The following is an 18,129-nucleotide window of genomic DNA, read 5'->3' as shown; positions in this document are numbered from 1 at the left end:
CAGCTGGAATATGGACAGAAAGAGACAGACATTCCCTCTGAGTGTCATATACATTCACTAATAATTCACTAGAATACATAGATTTAGTCTGACAGAACTTCATTGTCTGCTACAGTTTTGCAATAGGACATGACCTAGTTTACTTGTACACTAATACTTGTATTACTGCAGTCAAATCATTGTAGTTGAACCAGCCAACTGTGTCTATAATGATTTATAGAATGAATTACAGCACAAAACATGAATGATTAGTTTAATGACACTATTTAGTCTAGTGACAATAACATAATCTCCTAGTGATGTTACTTAAAGGTGTATTACATAACTTTTATGGTGGGGGATCCAGCACCTGCATGTCTCCACGGATGTGTTATCATCATCTATCTAGCGTGGGTGTTTTTATTGCTCAAAAATACCTAGAAAATATGCCTTCTTTCTGAGCTTCTCCACAGAAGTTGACCTTTGTTTAAGCAGGAGAGTCCAACACCGTTTCAACACACGATCATCATTAAAATAACACGATGAAACACGGGTTATGAAAAACGATTGCACATCCGGACTGTTTTTATGAAGACAGAGAGGTCACACCAAAAAGTGACATAGTGTACCTTTAAGCTTATCGTGGCTCTGTCCTTTTCAATGATCAAGAACCTGTTAGAAGATCTTTGGACTTCTGCCAACGGACACACTGTTATCAGTCAGAGTGGTATAATTACTCCATGAAACTTATGGACCGACAGCATTAATGTGATGACTCGGCTCACAGTAACACAAGAAACAGAAGGCAAAGACTGATTAGGAAATAAGCACCACTCCCTGTTATGGGGAAATCAAGAATACAGTTTACAGTCAGAAGAAGTCAGACACAAAGACAAATCTATTCCACATGTTTTTTTGTTTGAACCTGGGGATGGGGAAGACTAAATCACACGTTTGTTTATCAACCAGAGGTTCTTAGTGACACCCACAATTTGTTGGGCTGCAAGGTTTGTCCCAAAACACAATATTAAACTTATAATTATAGTTTTTAATAGTTTAAGCAGCAGTTAAGCAATCATTCAAAATGTTTAGTATGAGGTCAAACACAGCTAGAACTTGTAAATATTGTTGAAATCACAAATGGGACACGGTTACTTTTCTTCTCAGGTGTGATTTGGACAATAACGTTATCATAAAATAAACGTTGAATAAACTCACAATAGCACTGTATATAATATGTATATCATGTGTTGTTGTTGTTTTTTGGACAAAGAAAGCATTTATTTTTTCCAGAACATTGTATTATTCTTATTATTTTGTGATATTAAATTAAAGCGAACCAAAATCTACTTCACATGAAATTTGCTGTGGCTTCTCTTAAAGGGACAATAAGGAAAATTGTAATAGAATATAATGTCAAACTGAGGCCTAGAGTCTGGTTTTCAAAGACTAAACAAAAGAAGATGCTTTAGACTATACAGTACTTCCTCTATCTGACTGAGATATATACGTAAAAGAAAAGTGACAGTACAATATGAACATTTTTGCACCGCCATAATTGTCATAATTGTTGTTTATTGAAAAGTTAGGGTGCATTCACTTCATCTGGCATCAAAATTGAGACTCAGCAGACAAAAGTGGACTCAAACCTGGACTAGAACTGGACCAGATCAGATCTAAACGCACCCTTCATGGCCCAGGGTGAAATGTGGTGGCATTATAGACTCAAAGAAGGACAAAGAGCCTGATTCTGTCTTTATCTTCAATCGAGCCTCACTATTGTCTGGACTGTTACAAAACCACACTATAGAATATAATTACACGTTACTAGAGGGCACCACTATATTTACTGAGCTGGTTCAATGAAGTATAATTGAAACCGGGCTTTGATCTGAACTTATTTTGGTTCTGGGTTATTTCTGAAGCACCATTGTCTTTCACACAAGCTGAAGAAACACATGTTATCACCCGCAGAGAGTTTGGTTTTAAGCTCGTAATATTCGGATTAAAATGTATTTAAGGGTGTATGTTATTACCTGGGGCTCTCTCTTCCTGTAAAAAGCCACGCCTCCCATTCAGTTGCAGGTCACGTGACTTTGAGCTTCCTGTTTCACTTCCCGTTGGGCAGCTGTGTTCAAAAATACAAAAGGAATGTCTACGATGTAAATAGGTCCCCACATATAAACTATGCTTTAGTATAGTTGTCACGAGGAACGTGAGTGCCATATGCCTCAAATAACGCTCTTGTTTGTTTATTATATATTATAGAAAATGAAATATTATGTTGAGTAAAAAAAGATAAGATATTTACACTTGGAAAAGTCAAAGGTTTTGACTCCCGAGGGGTAATTCCTGCTGCTGTCAGACTTTATAACAAAAACTGTTAGTACTGAACACTCGCAATACTGACCTAACCTAATACTGATGTGCAATTCTGTCATATGTGCAATTGCTGTTGGAATTCATGTGCAATTCATGTGCAATTACTGTGAAATTCATGTGCAATCTATGCGCTGTCGTGACACATATTCATGTGCAATTACTGTCACATGCAATGGTATTTATGTATTTATTTATTTATTTGTCTATGGGAGTTTTTATTTTATTTATTTATAGGAGATCTTCTACGGAAAGTGTTTTTCAGACTTCCTATAAGTGATCTGTTCTTCTGTATCTGCCTCTGTATCTACCTGCGTTGCACCAATGAAATTTCCCCATGTGGGACAATAAAGGATTATCTTATCTTATCTTATCTTATCTTATAGGGAAATGACAGTCACAAGACCTCATGTTTGCCTCTGTACTTGTTTCTATTGGATAATATGAGCTTTATTAGTTATTATTAAATTAAAGCACAAGTCGGCCATTGTATCTTAATTCCATGTCCATTTAGCTACGGCATTGCTCTGCAGACAATACTGGTGGTATGTACTCTCAATTGATGCTTTGACAGTTTCAGAGTTGATTTTTAGGGATTTTGGTATTGTAGCGTCAGTTTGGTGATGCTGTGGTGTATTTAGTTGCTCATAAAACAGAATACGCTTGTTTTAGTTCCTCTGAATTGTACGTGAAGAGCAAGGGCTTCATGAGAGAGTTTTGTGTGTTAGGTTCAAGAATTATTGATGTATTGTGAATCCACTAAACTAACATTTAATAACAGTTTCATTTTTATTTCCTGCTATATTATAAAACTATCGATACCCAGGTATGACTGATACTAAAAGATATACTTCAAAATCACATCAATTGGACAATAAACTTAATCTTCATCCGCACGATAACAACAGCACATGGAACAATTGGAAGAACTGCATTGAAAACGACATTGTAGGCATTAAAAGTGTTGTGGTATTGACTTTGAAATGTTGCTATTGCTACAATATTATACCTTTCTGCTTGTACTACATACAGTAGCGGGTGGATTGTGAATTAGGCCTAACATTGCAGTGAGTAGACGTGTGTCGTCTCTGTTTTGACTTGTGTTGTGTGTTTCTTAGGCAGCCGGACAAACTGAGGGTGGTGTGGACCAGGAGAAACCGACGCATGTGCTCCAAGGTAAAGGCAAAACGCACTGTTTCCATTACACAATCTGACCTGAAGTGTTCGTTCTAAAATTATTCTGTAAAAAACATGAATGCCGTCGTTTATGCTCGTGTTAAAGCCATGCATAAAGTGAAAACACGTCAGTAAATTTGACGCTTGAAGTGTTAAAACAAAAAGTTGTAGGTGGTTTGGGGTAAAATGGCAAAAGAGGATAAAAGAGATATCAAGAGATTAAGAAAGGATTATTTTCCCTCTTATGCAATTTATTATAGCACATGATTTGTTGTCACATGATGTTGTTGTTCACTAAAATAATCAAACTTGCACTGTAATAACTCAACACATTAACCCTACAATATATTCTGTCTAAATTATTCGTTATAATTGACAGATTGAGAAAGTATTATTTATGTTATGTAATCTAAATATATTACATACCAACTATGAATATATTTAATTCCTGCCTAAAGCTAAGACAATTAGTCAAAGTAAATTGCGTGCAGCGGGAAGAATATAATTGTCAGGTATTATCTGTGATGTTGTGTTTTAGCTCCACAGTTGGCAGCCGGGCATCAAAAACCCGTACAGAGGGACGGTGGTGTGGCCCGTCCCCGAAAACATTGACATCTCAGTCACTCTCTTCAAGGTACCATCAGTAACACGACCTCCTGTTTACACTGTACACAACGGACAGAGTGAACCGTGAAGTATATGCACTTTACTGTCGATTTCTTATTTTTCAAGATTATCAAAGGAAGACAACAATTTGAACTCAAAGTAATTCAAAATGCTTTACAGAATAGGAAAATATGAATTAAAATCACAATACAAACAAACAAAAACATTGTACAATTCTTACAATCATATGCACAGCTAAACAGAACAGTTTAGCCTAGATTTAAACATCATCTGATTATAAAATTAGTCCATTTTGATATTGCAGAGTCCATTTAAATAAGGGACTTTGTCAATACAAAGTTTGAAGAAGGGAATACCCTTTAATGGTCAGTTAAAACTATTGCACACCATGTGTCATGTCACAAAGTATGTATGTAATTGATGTTCTGGTGTTTATTGGCTTTAAGATTACAAATTAAAATAGAGTTGTTGTTTTTTTTTTTAATGCCACCTACCACCAAACACAACATTACAAACTATTTCTTGTTTGCAATGTTCATCTTGGAATATAACCACATGGTCATATGCCAATTGAAAGCAATAATTTACAATGAATATCTTAACAATAGTTGTATACTTATTGTAGTTGGTAAATACAATGTCTGTTAACATTATTTGATGTTTATTCTTATGCTTGATGTTTTTAGGATCTTAATGCAGAAGAGTTTGAGGACAAAGAGTGGACCTTTGTCCTTGAGGGGGTCAGTATCAAATCTCATGATCTCATTCATTATGAAAATACTTGACTTTATGAGTGACTTCACATTTGAGAAAGGCAAACATATGATTTATAGGCTGCATATTCAAGACATAAACCAGTTTTTCAATTTATTTTCCAGGAGAACAAGGGCCATCGTAAAGTGCTGGCGTCCGCAGACGTCAACATGAAGCGTTTTGCGAGTCCCACGCCAACACAGACCGACCTGACGCTGAAGCTGAAGCCTCTGTCTGTGAAAGTGGTGGAGGCCACACTTAAACTGTCCCTGTCCTGTGTCTTCATCAGAGAAGGAAAAGCCACGTGAGTCATGTTATTTATTACACATCATATATTTATTATCTCTGGACAATTTCTTGACTTCTGTGATTCATTCACATTATTCAGTCTTTGCAGATTATATAATCATATTCATAAGATTGTAACATAATTAGGTTGATTATACACAGCAAACTCTTTTTATGTCATTGTTGCTACTAAATTCTCCTGTAAGGGACTAATTATAATATTTCTGTTCTGGAACAAACATATGTTACTTTGTTACATGAAGAAAATTGGGTAAAACACTTATATATATATATATATATCTACATAAATACCTATGCTCAGGTGCTTCTGAGTCTTAAGAGCTTTTTAATTCACAGCCACAGAATAATACAGTATATAAATGTACAGTCACATCATCATAGTTACACATCATACTATATCCATGTGTGGATCATCTTGTCTCCTTATCTCAGTGATGAAGACATGCAGAGTCTGGCCAGTCTAATGAGCGTCAAACCCACTGACATCGGGAACCTGGACGACTTCAACGAGAGCGACGAAGAGGAGGACAGGAAGTCTCTCAGCGCAACAGGTCGGTCCCAAATACAGCCACCGTTTGTATTTCAAAATCACTTTCAATTCCCCTTTTCGTCTATACATTTCCACCTTTGACTCTACGTCTCATCTTGTCTATCCTGTTCCTTTTCCTCCATAGCTGTTTCACACACTCTCATTCGCCCAAACCGCCAAGCTCCTCCTCCTCCAGATCAGAAGCTTTTTGTCCCATCTTCAGGTACTTTCCTCCCTCTCCCCCAGTCACATCCCCGTTTCACGCTCTTTGATCCCATCTGTGGGAGACTTGACGGTGTAAACAACCACAGCCTCTCTGTCTGGGACGCTCTCTTGCTCAGGCCATTTCACACATTTATGACACTTTCTCCATGGTTCAAACTGCATTCCTCCCTCATTCACACTTATGTACTAAATCCTCTGGAGTCATATGGACAGCTGTAGTGTTACTAATTACATGTAATAAGATTATTTGGGCCACTTTTAACGTGAGTTACGTTTAGACAGGCAAAACATACCTAGGATCAGTGACGGTGGTATTGATTCAAATGTAGTATTGATTCAAATGTAGAGATAAAGACTTTAGGTCAAGAGGTCAATGTTCTCTTACAGAATGAGCCAATATGTATTATCTACATAGCTTTTTACATAAATATGAATTGTTTAAAATGTTTAAAAAGAAAAGCTGTTTGCGTGCACTCCAAACATCTGATTACTACCTGATTTCTCTCCGTTCAAAACAAATGTGGCAAAGACAAAAATGAAAGAGTAAAATATTTAAAAAGTTTGTTTAAAATGGATTGCACGTTGTCTTCTAAATACAGCAGCCCCTCTAAAATATCACTAATTAACTGACATCAGATGTGTTTGATTATCAGTTCTCTGTTCTTCTCTTCATTCATTCTCGTGTTAATTCTCACTTCACAGTCAACAAATCACACCAATCCATATCATTTTACTTATATAATCAAAACCATTTTTTTCCATTATGACTTTATCATTCTGTCTTGTTTGCCGTTTTTCTCTGTTCTCATACTTTCACCTCCATTCATCTATCCATCCAGCATCAGCCCGCCCGCCGCTGCCCAACGCCCCTCGCCCTTCTCCACGCCACGCCAGACACGCCTTCTCCTCCGCTCCCGTCCACTCAGAGCCTCAGCCCTCCCCTGGGCCCTCCCCTCAGCCCTCCCCCAGATCCAAGCACAAAAAGCTAACCATTCAAACTCCTGATGCTAAACCTCAAGATTCCGGCCTACCTACCACATCCGTAGCACTTCCTGTCTCACTTCCTGTTGATTCTGGCACCTTAACTACAGTGCATTCTAAGAGCGCTCCCTTGGATGTAACCATAGCAACAACTCCATCCTCTATCCCTTTGCAAACGATTAGAAATGAGTCAAAACAGCTTGTTATTTCAAATTCCTTGACTCAAAAAATGGGCCTAAATCAGGATCCAAGATGTCCTCCTTCATCAGTTGTGTCATCTGCGGGTATTATTAAAAATGCATCCAAAACGCCTGCTTCTAAGCAACCTACTGCTAAAACAAATGTGGATAAGAAGACCTCTCCGCCTACCAAGCCCCCAGTGTCCCTGTCTGACCCCGTCTCGCAATCCCTCTCTCATCCCCCTTTACTTCCCAAAATCTTCCAGTCAGGGCCGGCAAAAGGTATCAGCAGACGGGATATTTCTTTATTTTATGCGTGATTGAAACTTTGCATTGTGTTTGTATGCTGTTGCTAAGCGGCAAGAAAAAAATGCATGGTTCTTGTTTTAAAAGTCATGAAAACGTGTTGCGCCCGTTGCCCAGTTCGACCCACCCTGAGGTCAAACTGTTTTGGAAACACTAATAGGTTTGCTGTGTGTTGGTTAAAGCGTGTTGTCATGGTTTGTCGGTGTCTGACTTGTGAGGCATCCCATAGTTTTAATTATGTGCCGGATTGTCAGTCATATTTAGCACTAGTTACTCAAAATGCGCACTCAAAAAATGAAATGTTGACCATGTAATTAATATATTATGTCTCCTATTTTAAATGTAATAGTTTTATGTTGATCCAAAGCAAACCATTTTAAGGTGATGTATTTCAAATATTCATTAGCTTAACATAAACTATTTATTTGGAAAAGGATTTATGTAAGAGCAACAGTTCATTTTTTTATTGTATTATTGAGATCTGTCTGGGTAACATTTATTTTAAGCTGGTTATGTGTGTGTTCTTTCAATTCCCGTTTCGCTTTTTGACCCCCTTTTTGCTGCTTCCCTTTGATAACTTCTGTCATTTCCACATTTCTGTCATTTCTACATTTCTCTTTTCTTGCCTTTCAGTTCCTGTTTCATGCCAACGTCGCCCTCCAGAGGCGGAAGCTGAGCACGACATGACTTCAGCTTCCGGTCCGTACTTTATTCATCCGCTTTAATGAACTTATCCCTATAGTTTATCACATTTGAACACTCTTTACCGCCCCCTTCAGGTCGGTCTCATATGTTCAAGCCTCACCTTGTCTCCTCTGTCGTTCGCCCTTCCTCTCCCTCACTCTTTTCTGCTGATGCTAAAGATTCAACTCATGCTCCTCCAGGTATTCATTCATATCTTTCAAAAATATAGAAGACTAAGGGCATGCAAAAATATGTGTAAGAATAAAGTAGACTCAAATACAAAATATGAAGCAAGAAAAACACTGCAAACTGGCCATGTGTTTCAGACTGATGTAAAAGTAGGCTCGTTGTCATAGCAACTGGCAATTCAGCACTAAATATTACATCTTTTGAATGGTATAAAGGGCTCAAAATGGTGCCTATAAACAGGTCATAACTGTTTTATGCATTTGTTCAAATAGGAAAAATCCCAAAATTAACTGCACTTTACAAACAGTATAAAGCGTTCATCTTTGTCACAATTGTTTTTGTTTTTTAAATCTATACTTCAACCTAGTTCTTCTGCGTGTCCTTTACACTCTTCTGTCTGTCACCTCTTCCCTCCTTCACCCTTCTGACCTCCAGGGGGGGCTTTAGCTGTTCCAGACCCCGCCCCTGTACCACTGCAGACCAGCCCAGACCTGGATGCCCTGTGCGACCCTCTGACCCCTGCACCTCTGTCCACTCTGCCTCTGTCTTTGCCCCTACGCTCTCCCGCCTTCTCAAACTCATCCACTCTGAGCCATACTCCCCCCGTGCAAAATAATGTTTCTGCAAAGACACACACACTACAGTCAGGTACATTAAGTGGTGCATTTCTCTGTTTATAATATTTATTTTTTACAAAGCGCTGTAGCCGTGGCCACGTCTAACTATGCAATAGAGAAAGGGGAATATTGACAATCATAACTTAAATACAACGTAATAAAATATAATAAAATACTACTTTCGATTCTTGTTTTGAAGAGTGCACGGCAAGGTTTTGTTCTTCTTCTTGTTAATTAACTCCAAAACAACAATGCAGTAGTTTTTCAGTTTTTTTGTTCATATTTGCCTAACTTTTGTGCAGCAGGTATTTGCTAAACTATAATGTTATTTCTGGCCAATGTTATTATGAGTCCTTGCAGGATCCTTGGACTCAATCTGTACTAAAAAGAAAAGAAGAAAAGAGTAAAGATTCTGACCGTTATAACATTTCATAACCCAGTTGTCGTTGTAAAAGTTCACGATAACAGATGATTGACTTGCTTGTCTTTGCTTTTCAGGGCTGTGTCTGAGCATCGTTGAGGAGGAAACTGTTACGGAGGAAATGAGCGATCAAACCCGACGCGACCGTCCCACTCCAAACAGCGGCGCATCCGGAGAACCAGTAAAACCAACAGCACTTCCAAAAAACGCTGTTGAAACACATAAAGCACAGCGCGATAGACACAGGTGAGTTTATGTGCGAGTGGTCTGGAGTCTAGCATGAAATATCAGCCCTAAATACTTACTCAGGACGAGGTTGTGATGCATGGTTATGACGGTGGGTGTTTGGGGAAGCAGTCGACGCAGTGGCCTGTGCTAAAGCTTCGAAATACTTGACATAATCATTAAACTCACACACTTTTAAACCTTAGTGAGGAGGAAATCTGTGTGTTGTTGCTGCAAGTGAAGAAGCGGCATGAGACTCTACCACACTATGCCAGAGGATTTCGTGGTGAATTGTTATTATTGATTATATTTGGCTCTAGAGATGCACAGAGGTAAAAGTGTTAGCGTCGTAATAAAGTAGAGTATGATGAAGTTGTCAGTGACGTCTGAGGTGGCGGATGGTTCTGCTGCTGCGGTGGAAATAGAGTGGTGAAACAGGTGAAGCTGAAAGTACTTACTGTGTGTGCTGACTTTTGTGATTGGATTTAGACGTGACTTAGTGGTTGAGAGTCAAAAGCAGCAGGCTGTGATTGGGTGGCAGCAACAGACAGGAGACGGAAACAACAAAAGCCATAAATATACTCTGTTATAGTTGAATTCTTATCAATTTAATTTAATACAAATCATTTTATAAAGAATTGTTGCCCAAAAACTGTTTTAATCCACTTTGTCCAGCAGCTTACTGACATATTTGCGAAAGATACTTATAATGTTTAGTGATTGGAAGCAAGTCTGATTCAGTGTTGGAATTAGTATACTTTAAGTGTGCTACTGCGTTTACGTTTGCACGCACACCACATCAGACCATGACTAAATCAGGACTAAACTAATCTGCATTAGGACTAAATCGACACAGTGTGAACGCAGCTCGAAACACACTAATGACGCTCAGCACAACGTCAGGGCACAAGGATCTGAAATACAAATTGTTTCCACTATTTTTATTATATATAGACACTTTCACATTTAATGCACAATATCTGGTATTTTGACTTGCACTCATACAGCCAAGCTAACACCAGCTAACTGCTACGCTAGCTGAGGTTTTGACTGCTGCCTTTTATCAACCCCTCTGCACGGCGTTACTTCAATTCAGTGTTTCCCAACCATGGGTACGAGGACCCTTTGTCAGATTTTCAAAATAAACCCTGGAGCATGACATATCGGGGATACTGACACAGAGTTAGGGGTGCTCAATACAGAAAAGGTTGGGAACCGCTGCTCTAAGAAATTAAACTCCCTTCAAAATAATACCCCAAATAAACTTGACTTGTGCCCCCCCAGTTCGGGCCCGTCCCACCCAGAGCTGATCGTAGCCCCTCCCCCTCCCTGGCCCTTCTCCATGAGTGACAGCAACACACCTCAGCAGCCCTCCACCAGCGTCGTAGCCGCTTTCATAACCCCGAAAAGAGAGTTAGACACAAAGGCGGAGGACGCTGACGGTAAAGTCAATGACGAGACGCCCCCATTAGCCGAGCTGGAGGATATATTCGAGTCGCCTGACCAAGCGCACGACTCGGCGGGTCTGTTTTTGGAGGAGGACGACTCTAAACGGGACACGATCAAGAGACGTTCCCCTGGGTGAGTATTAGTGTTGAGAAAAGAGTCACAAATACTAAAGTTGTCGATTTACAAAAATATACGAGGCCTGAGAAAGTGAAAGGATATTTAGGTTTACTGAAGAGGAGGAGATGGAGAGGCTGAGGTGGCTGACGGTTCTGTTGCTGTGGTGATGGAACAGAAAAGCCTGGGGCACAGAGCTGTTACTATAGGATGCTAGAGGGCACAGAGAGAGGGCATTTAAAGGGGTACTACTGTATGCGACCTTTGTTTGTCACCTGCTTGTCGCTAAGTCGTGACTGCGTTTCCTGGCTTGTTAAACTTAAACTATCGCTGATCTGTGGATAGGTGGCTCTGCTAACAGTTTTTTCATTATTTGATTTATTTAAACAAAAACATGAGACAGAGTGAGAACATACATACACAAATGGCACAACACATCTCGCTATAGACTTAAATGAGGTCCGGCGTATCCCATTTTGTCCAGAGTCTGTCAAATTTGTCAGTATTTGTGTCCAGTCCTTGGCTCAGTTTTTTTCGTCCCTTTTTTTGGGGGATGACCTTTTCCCTGCCGCCAGAAGAATACGCCAAAGGAATCCATTTATTGTGTCCACGGCAGAGGTTTTGAGGCCCAAATACAAAGTCAATTTCATTCATTCAAACGTTCCAGACAAAGCGGTAACATCTCCATAGAGACAAGAAGGTGGCAGACCCCTTTCAGAAACGTTACATATAGTGCACCTTTAAATGAATGTTCAGGCAGATGATTGGTTGTGAGGCTAAGGTGGCAACGGTGATAAGTTCATAAAATGCCTATATTGATTTGGAAGGAACAATAATTTGAGAGGTATTTAAAGTACATTTGTAGGATACAGTTGTGTGAGCAAATTCAACATGTTATACTGGAGTTTCACAAGAGTTAAGTAGCATTATGTATTTGTTGTACAGTTTTGAACAGAAAACCACGGCAATGCCATCACAAGAAGCAGCAAAAAAGACAGAATTAAAAAAGAAAGAAGAAGATAGTAAAAAGAAAAAGGAGGAAGAGAAAAGGAAATACGAGGAGGAGACGAAACGACTTGTGGAGGAGGAAAGGAAACGACTATTGGAGGAGGAAAGAAAACGACTTGTGGAAGAGGAAAGGAAACGACTTGTGGAGGAGGAAAGGAAACGACTTTTAGAGGAGGAAAGGAAACAACTTTTAGAGGAGGAAAGGAAACGACTTATGGAGGAAGAAAGAAAACGACTTTTGGAGGAGGAAAAGAAACGACTTTTGGAAGAGGAAAGGAAACGACTTTTGGAGGAGGAGAAGAGGAGGGTTCTAGATGAGGAACAAGAGATCAGGAAGGAAAAGGAGAGAAAGAGACAAGAGGAGGAGAGATTACTGAAACAGAAAAAGGAGAGACAGGAGGGAGAGATGAGGAGGAAACAGATAGAAGAAAAGAAGAAGCAGGAGGAGGAGAGGAAACGAGGAGAGGAGGAGAAGTTAAGGAACGAGGAGGAGGAGAGGAGACAAGAGAAAGAGAGAATTCTGAGGAAAATAAAGGAGGAGGAAGAGGACAGAAAGAGAGAGATGCAGGAACGAATAAAACGAGAGGAGGAGTCAAGGAGGAACGTTGAGGAGAAAAGATTAAAAGAGGAAAAAGAGAGAAAGGAAATGGAGGAAAAAAGAAAGAGAGAAGAAGAAATTAAACAAAAAGAGGCAGAGGAGAAGAGGAAAGAGGAGGAAAAACTTAAGAAAGAGCAACAGCTGAGAGAAAAACAAGAAAAAGACCGAAAACAAAAGGAGGAAGATGAGAAAAAAGAGATTGAGGCAAAGAGGAAGAGAGAGGAAGAGGAGGAAAAAAGGAGACAAGAAGTGGAAAGGAAAAGAGTGGAGGAGATGAGGAGAAAAATGGAGGAGAAAAGATTAAAAGAAGAAAAAGAGAAAAAGGAAATGGAGGAGAAGCAGAAAAGAGAGGAAGAGGCAAAGAAACAAAAAGAGGTTGAGGAGGAAAAGAAAAGGAGAGAGGAGGAACAGAGGAGGCGGCTTGAGGAGAAAAGATTAACAGAAGAAAAAGAACGCAAGGAAATGGAGGAAAAGAAGAAGAGGGAGGAAGAAGAGAAAAAACTAAAAGAAGCTGAGGAAAAGAAAAGGAGAGAGGAGGAGGAGACGAGACGACTTGAGGAAGAAAAGATGAGAAAGATGGAGGAGAAAAGGTTAAAAGAGGAAAGAGACAGGAAAGAAATAGAAGAAAAGAGGAAGAGAGAGGAAACTGAAAAGAAACAAAAAGAAGCTGAGGAAAAGAAAAGGAGAGAGGAGGAGGAGAGGAGACGACTTGAGGAAGAGAAGAGGAAGCAGCAGGCGGAGAGGAAACGAGTGGAGGAAGAGGAGAGGAGAAAGATGGAGGAGAAAAAGTTAAAAGAGGAAAAAGATAGGAAAGAAATTGAGAAAAAGTGGAAGAGAGAGGAAGCTGAGAAGAAACAAAAAGAAGCTGAGGAAAAGAAAAGGAGAGAGGAGGAGGAGGAGGAGGAGGAGGAGGAGAGGAAACGATTTGAGGAAGAGAAGAGGAAGCAGGAAGAGGAGAGGAAACGAGTGGAGGAGGAGAGGAGAAAGATGGAGGAGAAAAAGTTAAAAGAGGAAAAAGATAGGAAAGAAATTGAGAAAAAGAGGAAGAGAGAGGAAGCTGAGAAGAAACTAAAAGAAGCTGAGGAAAAGAAAAGGAAAGAGGAGGAGGAGAGGAAACAACTTGAGGAAGAGAAGAGGAAGCAGGAGGAGGAGAAGAAACGAATGGAGGAGAAAAGATTAAAAGAAGAAAAAGAGCAAAAGGAAATGGAGGAAAAGGTGAAGCGGGAGGAGGGAGAAAAGAGGAGAGAGGAGGAGGAAAGGAAACGAGTTGTGGAGGAGACCAGGAGAAAGATAGAGGAGAAAAGATTAAAAGAGGAAAAGGAAAAGAGGGAAATGGAGGAAAAGATAAAGAGAGAGGAAGAGGAGAAGAAACAAAAAGACGCTGGAGAGAAGAAAAGGAGAGAGGAGGAGAGGAGGCGACTTGAGGAAGAAAACCTAAAGAAAGAGATACAACTGAAAAAACAAGAAGACGAGATGAAGAGGAAGATGGAGGAGAAGAAAATAAAAGAGGAAAAGGAGACAAAGGAAGTGGAGGAAAAGAAGAAGCTAGAGCATAAAAGGGAAGAGAAACTTAAACAAGAGCAAGAGCTGAGAGAAAAACAAGAACAAGAAAGAAAACAAAAAGAGGAAGAAGAGAGAAAACAAAAACAAGCTGAGGAGGAAAAGAGGAGGAGAGAGGAGGAAGATAAATTAAGGAAAGAAATGGAAATCAAAAAGCAACAAGAAGAGATAAATAGGAAAATGGAAGAAGAGAGAGTCAGAAAAGCGCAAGAACTGAAAGAAAGACAAGAAAGAGAAAGAAAACAAAAGGAGGAAGAAGAGCTGAGGAGAGAAGAGAAGAAAAAACAGGAAGAGGAAATGAAAAGGAAAATGGAAGAAGAGAGAAGGAGAGAAAAGAAAAGACGACTTGAGGAAGAAAAACGTAAGAAAGAGATAGAAACAAAAAAGCGACAAGAAGAAGAGGCAAAGAGGAAAATGGAAGAAGAGAAATTAAGAAAAGAGCAAGAACTGAAAGAAAGGAGACAACGAGAGGATGAGGAGAAAAAACGTCAAGACGAAGAACTGAGACGTTTAGAAGAAGAGAAACTTAGAAAAGAGCATGAGCTTCGAGAAAAACAAGAAAGAGAAAGAAAACAAAAAGAGGACGGAGAGAAGAGACGTCAAGAAGAACTGAGAAGAGAACAAGAGAAAAAGGAAAAACAGGAAGAGGAAATGAAAAGGAAAATAGAGGAAGAGAGGAGACTTCTGGAACAAGAAAGAGAAAGGGATGAGGAATCAAGGAGTCGAACTGAAGAGGAACAATTGAGAAAAGAGAAGGAAAGAAAACAACGGGAAGAGGAGGAGAAGAAGGAAAACGTCAAAAGGGAAGAGGCAAAAAGACAGAAAGAACAAGAGAGGAAGAAACACGAAGACGAAATGAAGAGACACCTGGAGGAGGAAATAAAGAAGGAGAGAAGGAAGCAACAGGAAGAGGAACTGATGAGGAAAAAGGAGGAAGAGCGGAGACGAGTCGAGGAGGAAAGGTCAAGAAACGAAAAGGATTTAAAAGAGCAGGAGAGGAAACATCGGGAAGCGGAGGAAAGAAAAGCAAAAGAACTACAAGCGGAGTGGGAAGTGAGGAGAAGGATGGAAGAGCTGAACAGGAAACAGGACGTTGAGAGGAAGGACACCAAAATGGCTGCCGTTATGCAAAAAGAGGACCTGAACAAATCGGACGAGGACAAACAGAAAATGAGAAGCACAAGTTTGATCGACGCTGCGTCCAAAGTCACCCACAAACCTCCTCTCGCAGTTAAAGCAGCTCAAAGCGCGCTCCCAGCTCCACGCCTCCCTCCTCTGGACAAAACCGGCGTTACACCCGAGCCTCGCACGAGCTTCGGCCAATCGCAGGACTCCAAAGAGCGGTGAGTCACGGCGATTTAAAAAAAAAAAAAAACACAAATTGGGTGATTGATGGAGGGACGCTCGGTGTTGTCGTGCCAGCAATCGACCAATCGAATTAGCCAATCAATTAACCGTTTGGCGGGTGTGAAGTGATTATTGCATGTTAATTGGTTGCTTCGTTAACACGCCACCAACACTCTGCTGGTGCTGGTGACGGTTGTGCAACAATTAAAGCTGAGGTAGGTTCAATTGGACTTTATTTAGGGCCGAACATGCCAAATGAGGCCAGATTGGCATAAAAACCAGACAGGAGAAGTCAATTGTGTTGGTTAAAAGTGCTTTTCCCCATCTATTATTTTAAATCTTGGGGTATTTTGATCTGTATATTTACAACGAGTAAGACAGCGGTGAGACTAGTGATGTTTGAGATGACAGAGGAACAGATTAAGGATCACATTCAGATGGTGTCATTATGTGTGAGTAGATATAAAGTACAGAATTAGACAAATATTTCACATTTCTGGAACCAATAACAGGCAGATGCGATCTCAGGGCGCACAATAAATCCTTTACACTTTATCTACCCCAGCTTTAATTACAAATGAATTGCTACCTTTTGTTTTCCTGTTTTTATTATCTTTTCTGTTTCCAGTTTCTGACTCTATCATTTCCCTCTTTCTCTTTCTTTCTTCCAGTTTCCATCCCTCTTTCACAAAGCTAACCTCAATCTCAAACACCGTTGTCCATGAAATGCAAACGACTTCCAAAAATCCTCCGACTACAAAGTCCACTTCTCAAGAGAAGTCTGTAGATTCTATTACTGCAATTCCAGCTGCTGAAATCCCTTTGTGGAAAAAGCTGGAAGATAAAACAGGAGCAGAATCTGAAAAAGAAACAACCAAGGAAGTTATTGCACAGGATTTAAAAGATTTGAGCCGAGGGTAAGGTTGTGTGAGGGGCTGTTTAACTATACTCTTTGTTTGTGGTGTGCTTTGCTGGGGCATTTGCATTTTTTGGTGGTGGTCGGTAAAACATGTAATTAAAGTTCAATTACACAAATTCATGTTTTCTACTCTTTATATTCACAGAACGGACAATTCAAAGACAGAACCTGAAGCAAAACCAGCTGCACCGACCAAATCCTCAGAAAGCATTTTGCCCATTAAACCTAATGCTCCATCGGTTAAAGAGGAACCAAAGAGATCCAGCGCTGAACCCGCAATCCCACTGAAATCCGGCCCAAAACCGAGCACAGAACACATTGCCTTAGACCTGGCGCCACTTCTTCGTCCTTTAAAATCACAAACAGACCGAGCCCCACAGGAACATTCACAGCAGGATACGGCCAAAGAAGCAGCGAAGGACAATGAACAGCCTGTTTTGGAGACGGAGAAACAGCTCTGGGCCACAGTGGAGGAGAGCACCGCCGAGACAGAGAGGGACAGGGGGAAGAGCTGTCCCGAAACCAGGGCCGCGGCCGAGGGGTGAGTGACAGATGTTTCGACGAGATTTTAAAAGCGGCATGTTGGAGTCACTTTGCCTTTTAATCACAACATGCCATTCTTTGTTGACGTGTGCATGACTCTGGCTTCCATCATTGGCCATCGAGCCGTCAGCAGACATGTCTTTGTATGTGGCAGTGTGTGAGAAGAGAGGAGACAGTGCCCTCTGCTGGCTGCTCTCGAAGCTGACGTGTGAATTGGATGAATTTTAATAGTATAAAATTGAAGTTTCATTGCACCTGCCAAGTGCACGTAGAAGAATTTGCAATCCAAAACAGCGCCCTCTTCTGGCTGTACCGCTGCTCTTACGGGTGTGATTCTTTTGCCTTCTTAGCGACTATCAAATGTTTTAAAGGAATCCAATCAGAGCTGAACAATTAGTAGATTTGATACGAAGTAAAAGGATTGATGTGGATTGTTAGTTTGTTTGCCTCCTAATGTGTTAATGCATACAATATAAGACAAGATACTCAAAAATATTCAAAATACACCATATATCAGTACATAGACACACATAACGTTTACATACACCAGTGTACCAAGAACAGAGCAGGACTTAAGAGACCACAATCATCTCCAGACATGTACCTCTATCATATTTTGAATTACAATGTGTGTACTACATATGTATTGGATATCTTCTTTGTCGGAGGACTTAATTGCCATGTAATTTGAATGACATGCCTCTGCAGAAACCAGTTTATGTGAATATTGATATTTTAATCTTATGGATTTTGTGATACCTGTGGCTAAAAGTGAGCACAAACAACATAGAAATGTATGTAGTAAATGCAAACTTGTTTTTGTCTCTAAGCAGCCACTATACTATTTATCTTATGCACTCTTATCACTCTTATCATTGAGATTTACCAAAATTCTTGCCTTCTGTGGAGCAATCCTTTGCTTGTAAATTAGTGTTGTAAGTTTGTTTCAGTGGCATATCTTTGGTCAGTGTCCTAAAATATCAATGAAGCATATTTTCTCACAAATGTCTTT

General features: G+C 40.0%; 1 protein-coding gene across 12 annotated transcripts in view; it reads left to right on the top strand.

The window, feature by feature from the left end:
* The window catches only part of LOC140360508 (uncharacterized), a 29,033-nt gene that overhangs the window by 981 nt on the left and 9,923 nt on the right, over positions 1–18,129 (top strand). For 3 of the 12 annotated variants that reach the window (XM_072445728.1, XM_072445727.1, XM_072445739.1), the window contains exons 2-16: positions 3,477–3,534; positions 4,073–4,168; positions 4,848–4,901; positions 5,040–5,218; positions 5,656–5,774; positions 5,898–5,975; positions 6,817–7,419; positions 8,077–8,142; positions 8,223–8,327; positions 8,752–8,964; positions 9,432–9,600; positions 10,864–11,160; positions 12,088–15,651; positions 16,327–16,572; positions 16,720–17,115. In XM_072445728.1, coding sequence (XP_072301829.1) covers positions 3,477–3,534; positions 4,073–4,168; positions 4,848–4,901; positions 5,040–5,218; positions 5,656–5,774; positions 5,898–5,975; positions 6,817–7,419; positions 8,077–8,142; positions 8,223–8,327; positions 8,752–8,964; positions 9,432–9,600; positions 10,864–11,160; positions 12,088–15,651; positions 16,327–16,572; positions 16,720–17,115 — 6,243 coding nt within the window. The remainder of the gene's footprint in view (positions 1–3,476; positions 3,535–4,072; positions 4,169–4,847; positions 4,902–5,039; positions 5,219–5,655; positions 5,775–5,897; positions 5,976–6,816; positions 7,420–8,076; positions 8,143–8,222; positions 8,328–8,751; positions 8,965–9,431; positions 9,601–10,863; positions 11,161–12,087; positions 15,652–16,326; positions 16,573–16,719; positions 17,116–18,129) is intronic. The other 9 variants (XM_072445729.1, XM_072445731.1, XM_072445730.1 and 6 more) reach the window with 9 other exon arrangements.

This window comes from Eucyclogobius newberryi, unplaced genomic scaffold (assembly GCF_026437365.1).
Source record: "Eucyclogobius newberryi isolate DKJ021-1_F unplaced genomic scaffold, fEucNew1.0.hap1 SCAF_15, whole genome shotgun sequence".
Classification (NCBI taxonomy): domain Eukaryota; kingdom Metazoa; phylum Chordata; class Actinopteri; order Gobiiformes; family Gobiidae; genus Eucyclogobius; species Eucyclogobius newberryi.
This window is presented reverse-complemented; position numbering and strand designations above follow the sequence as displayed.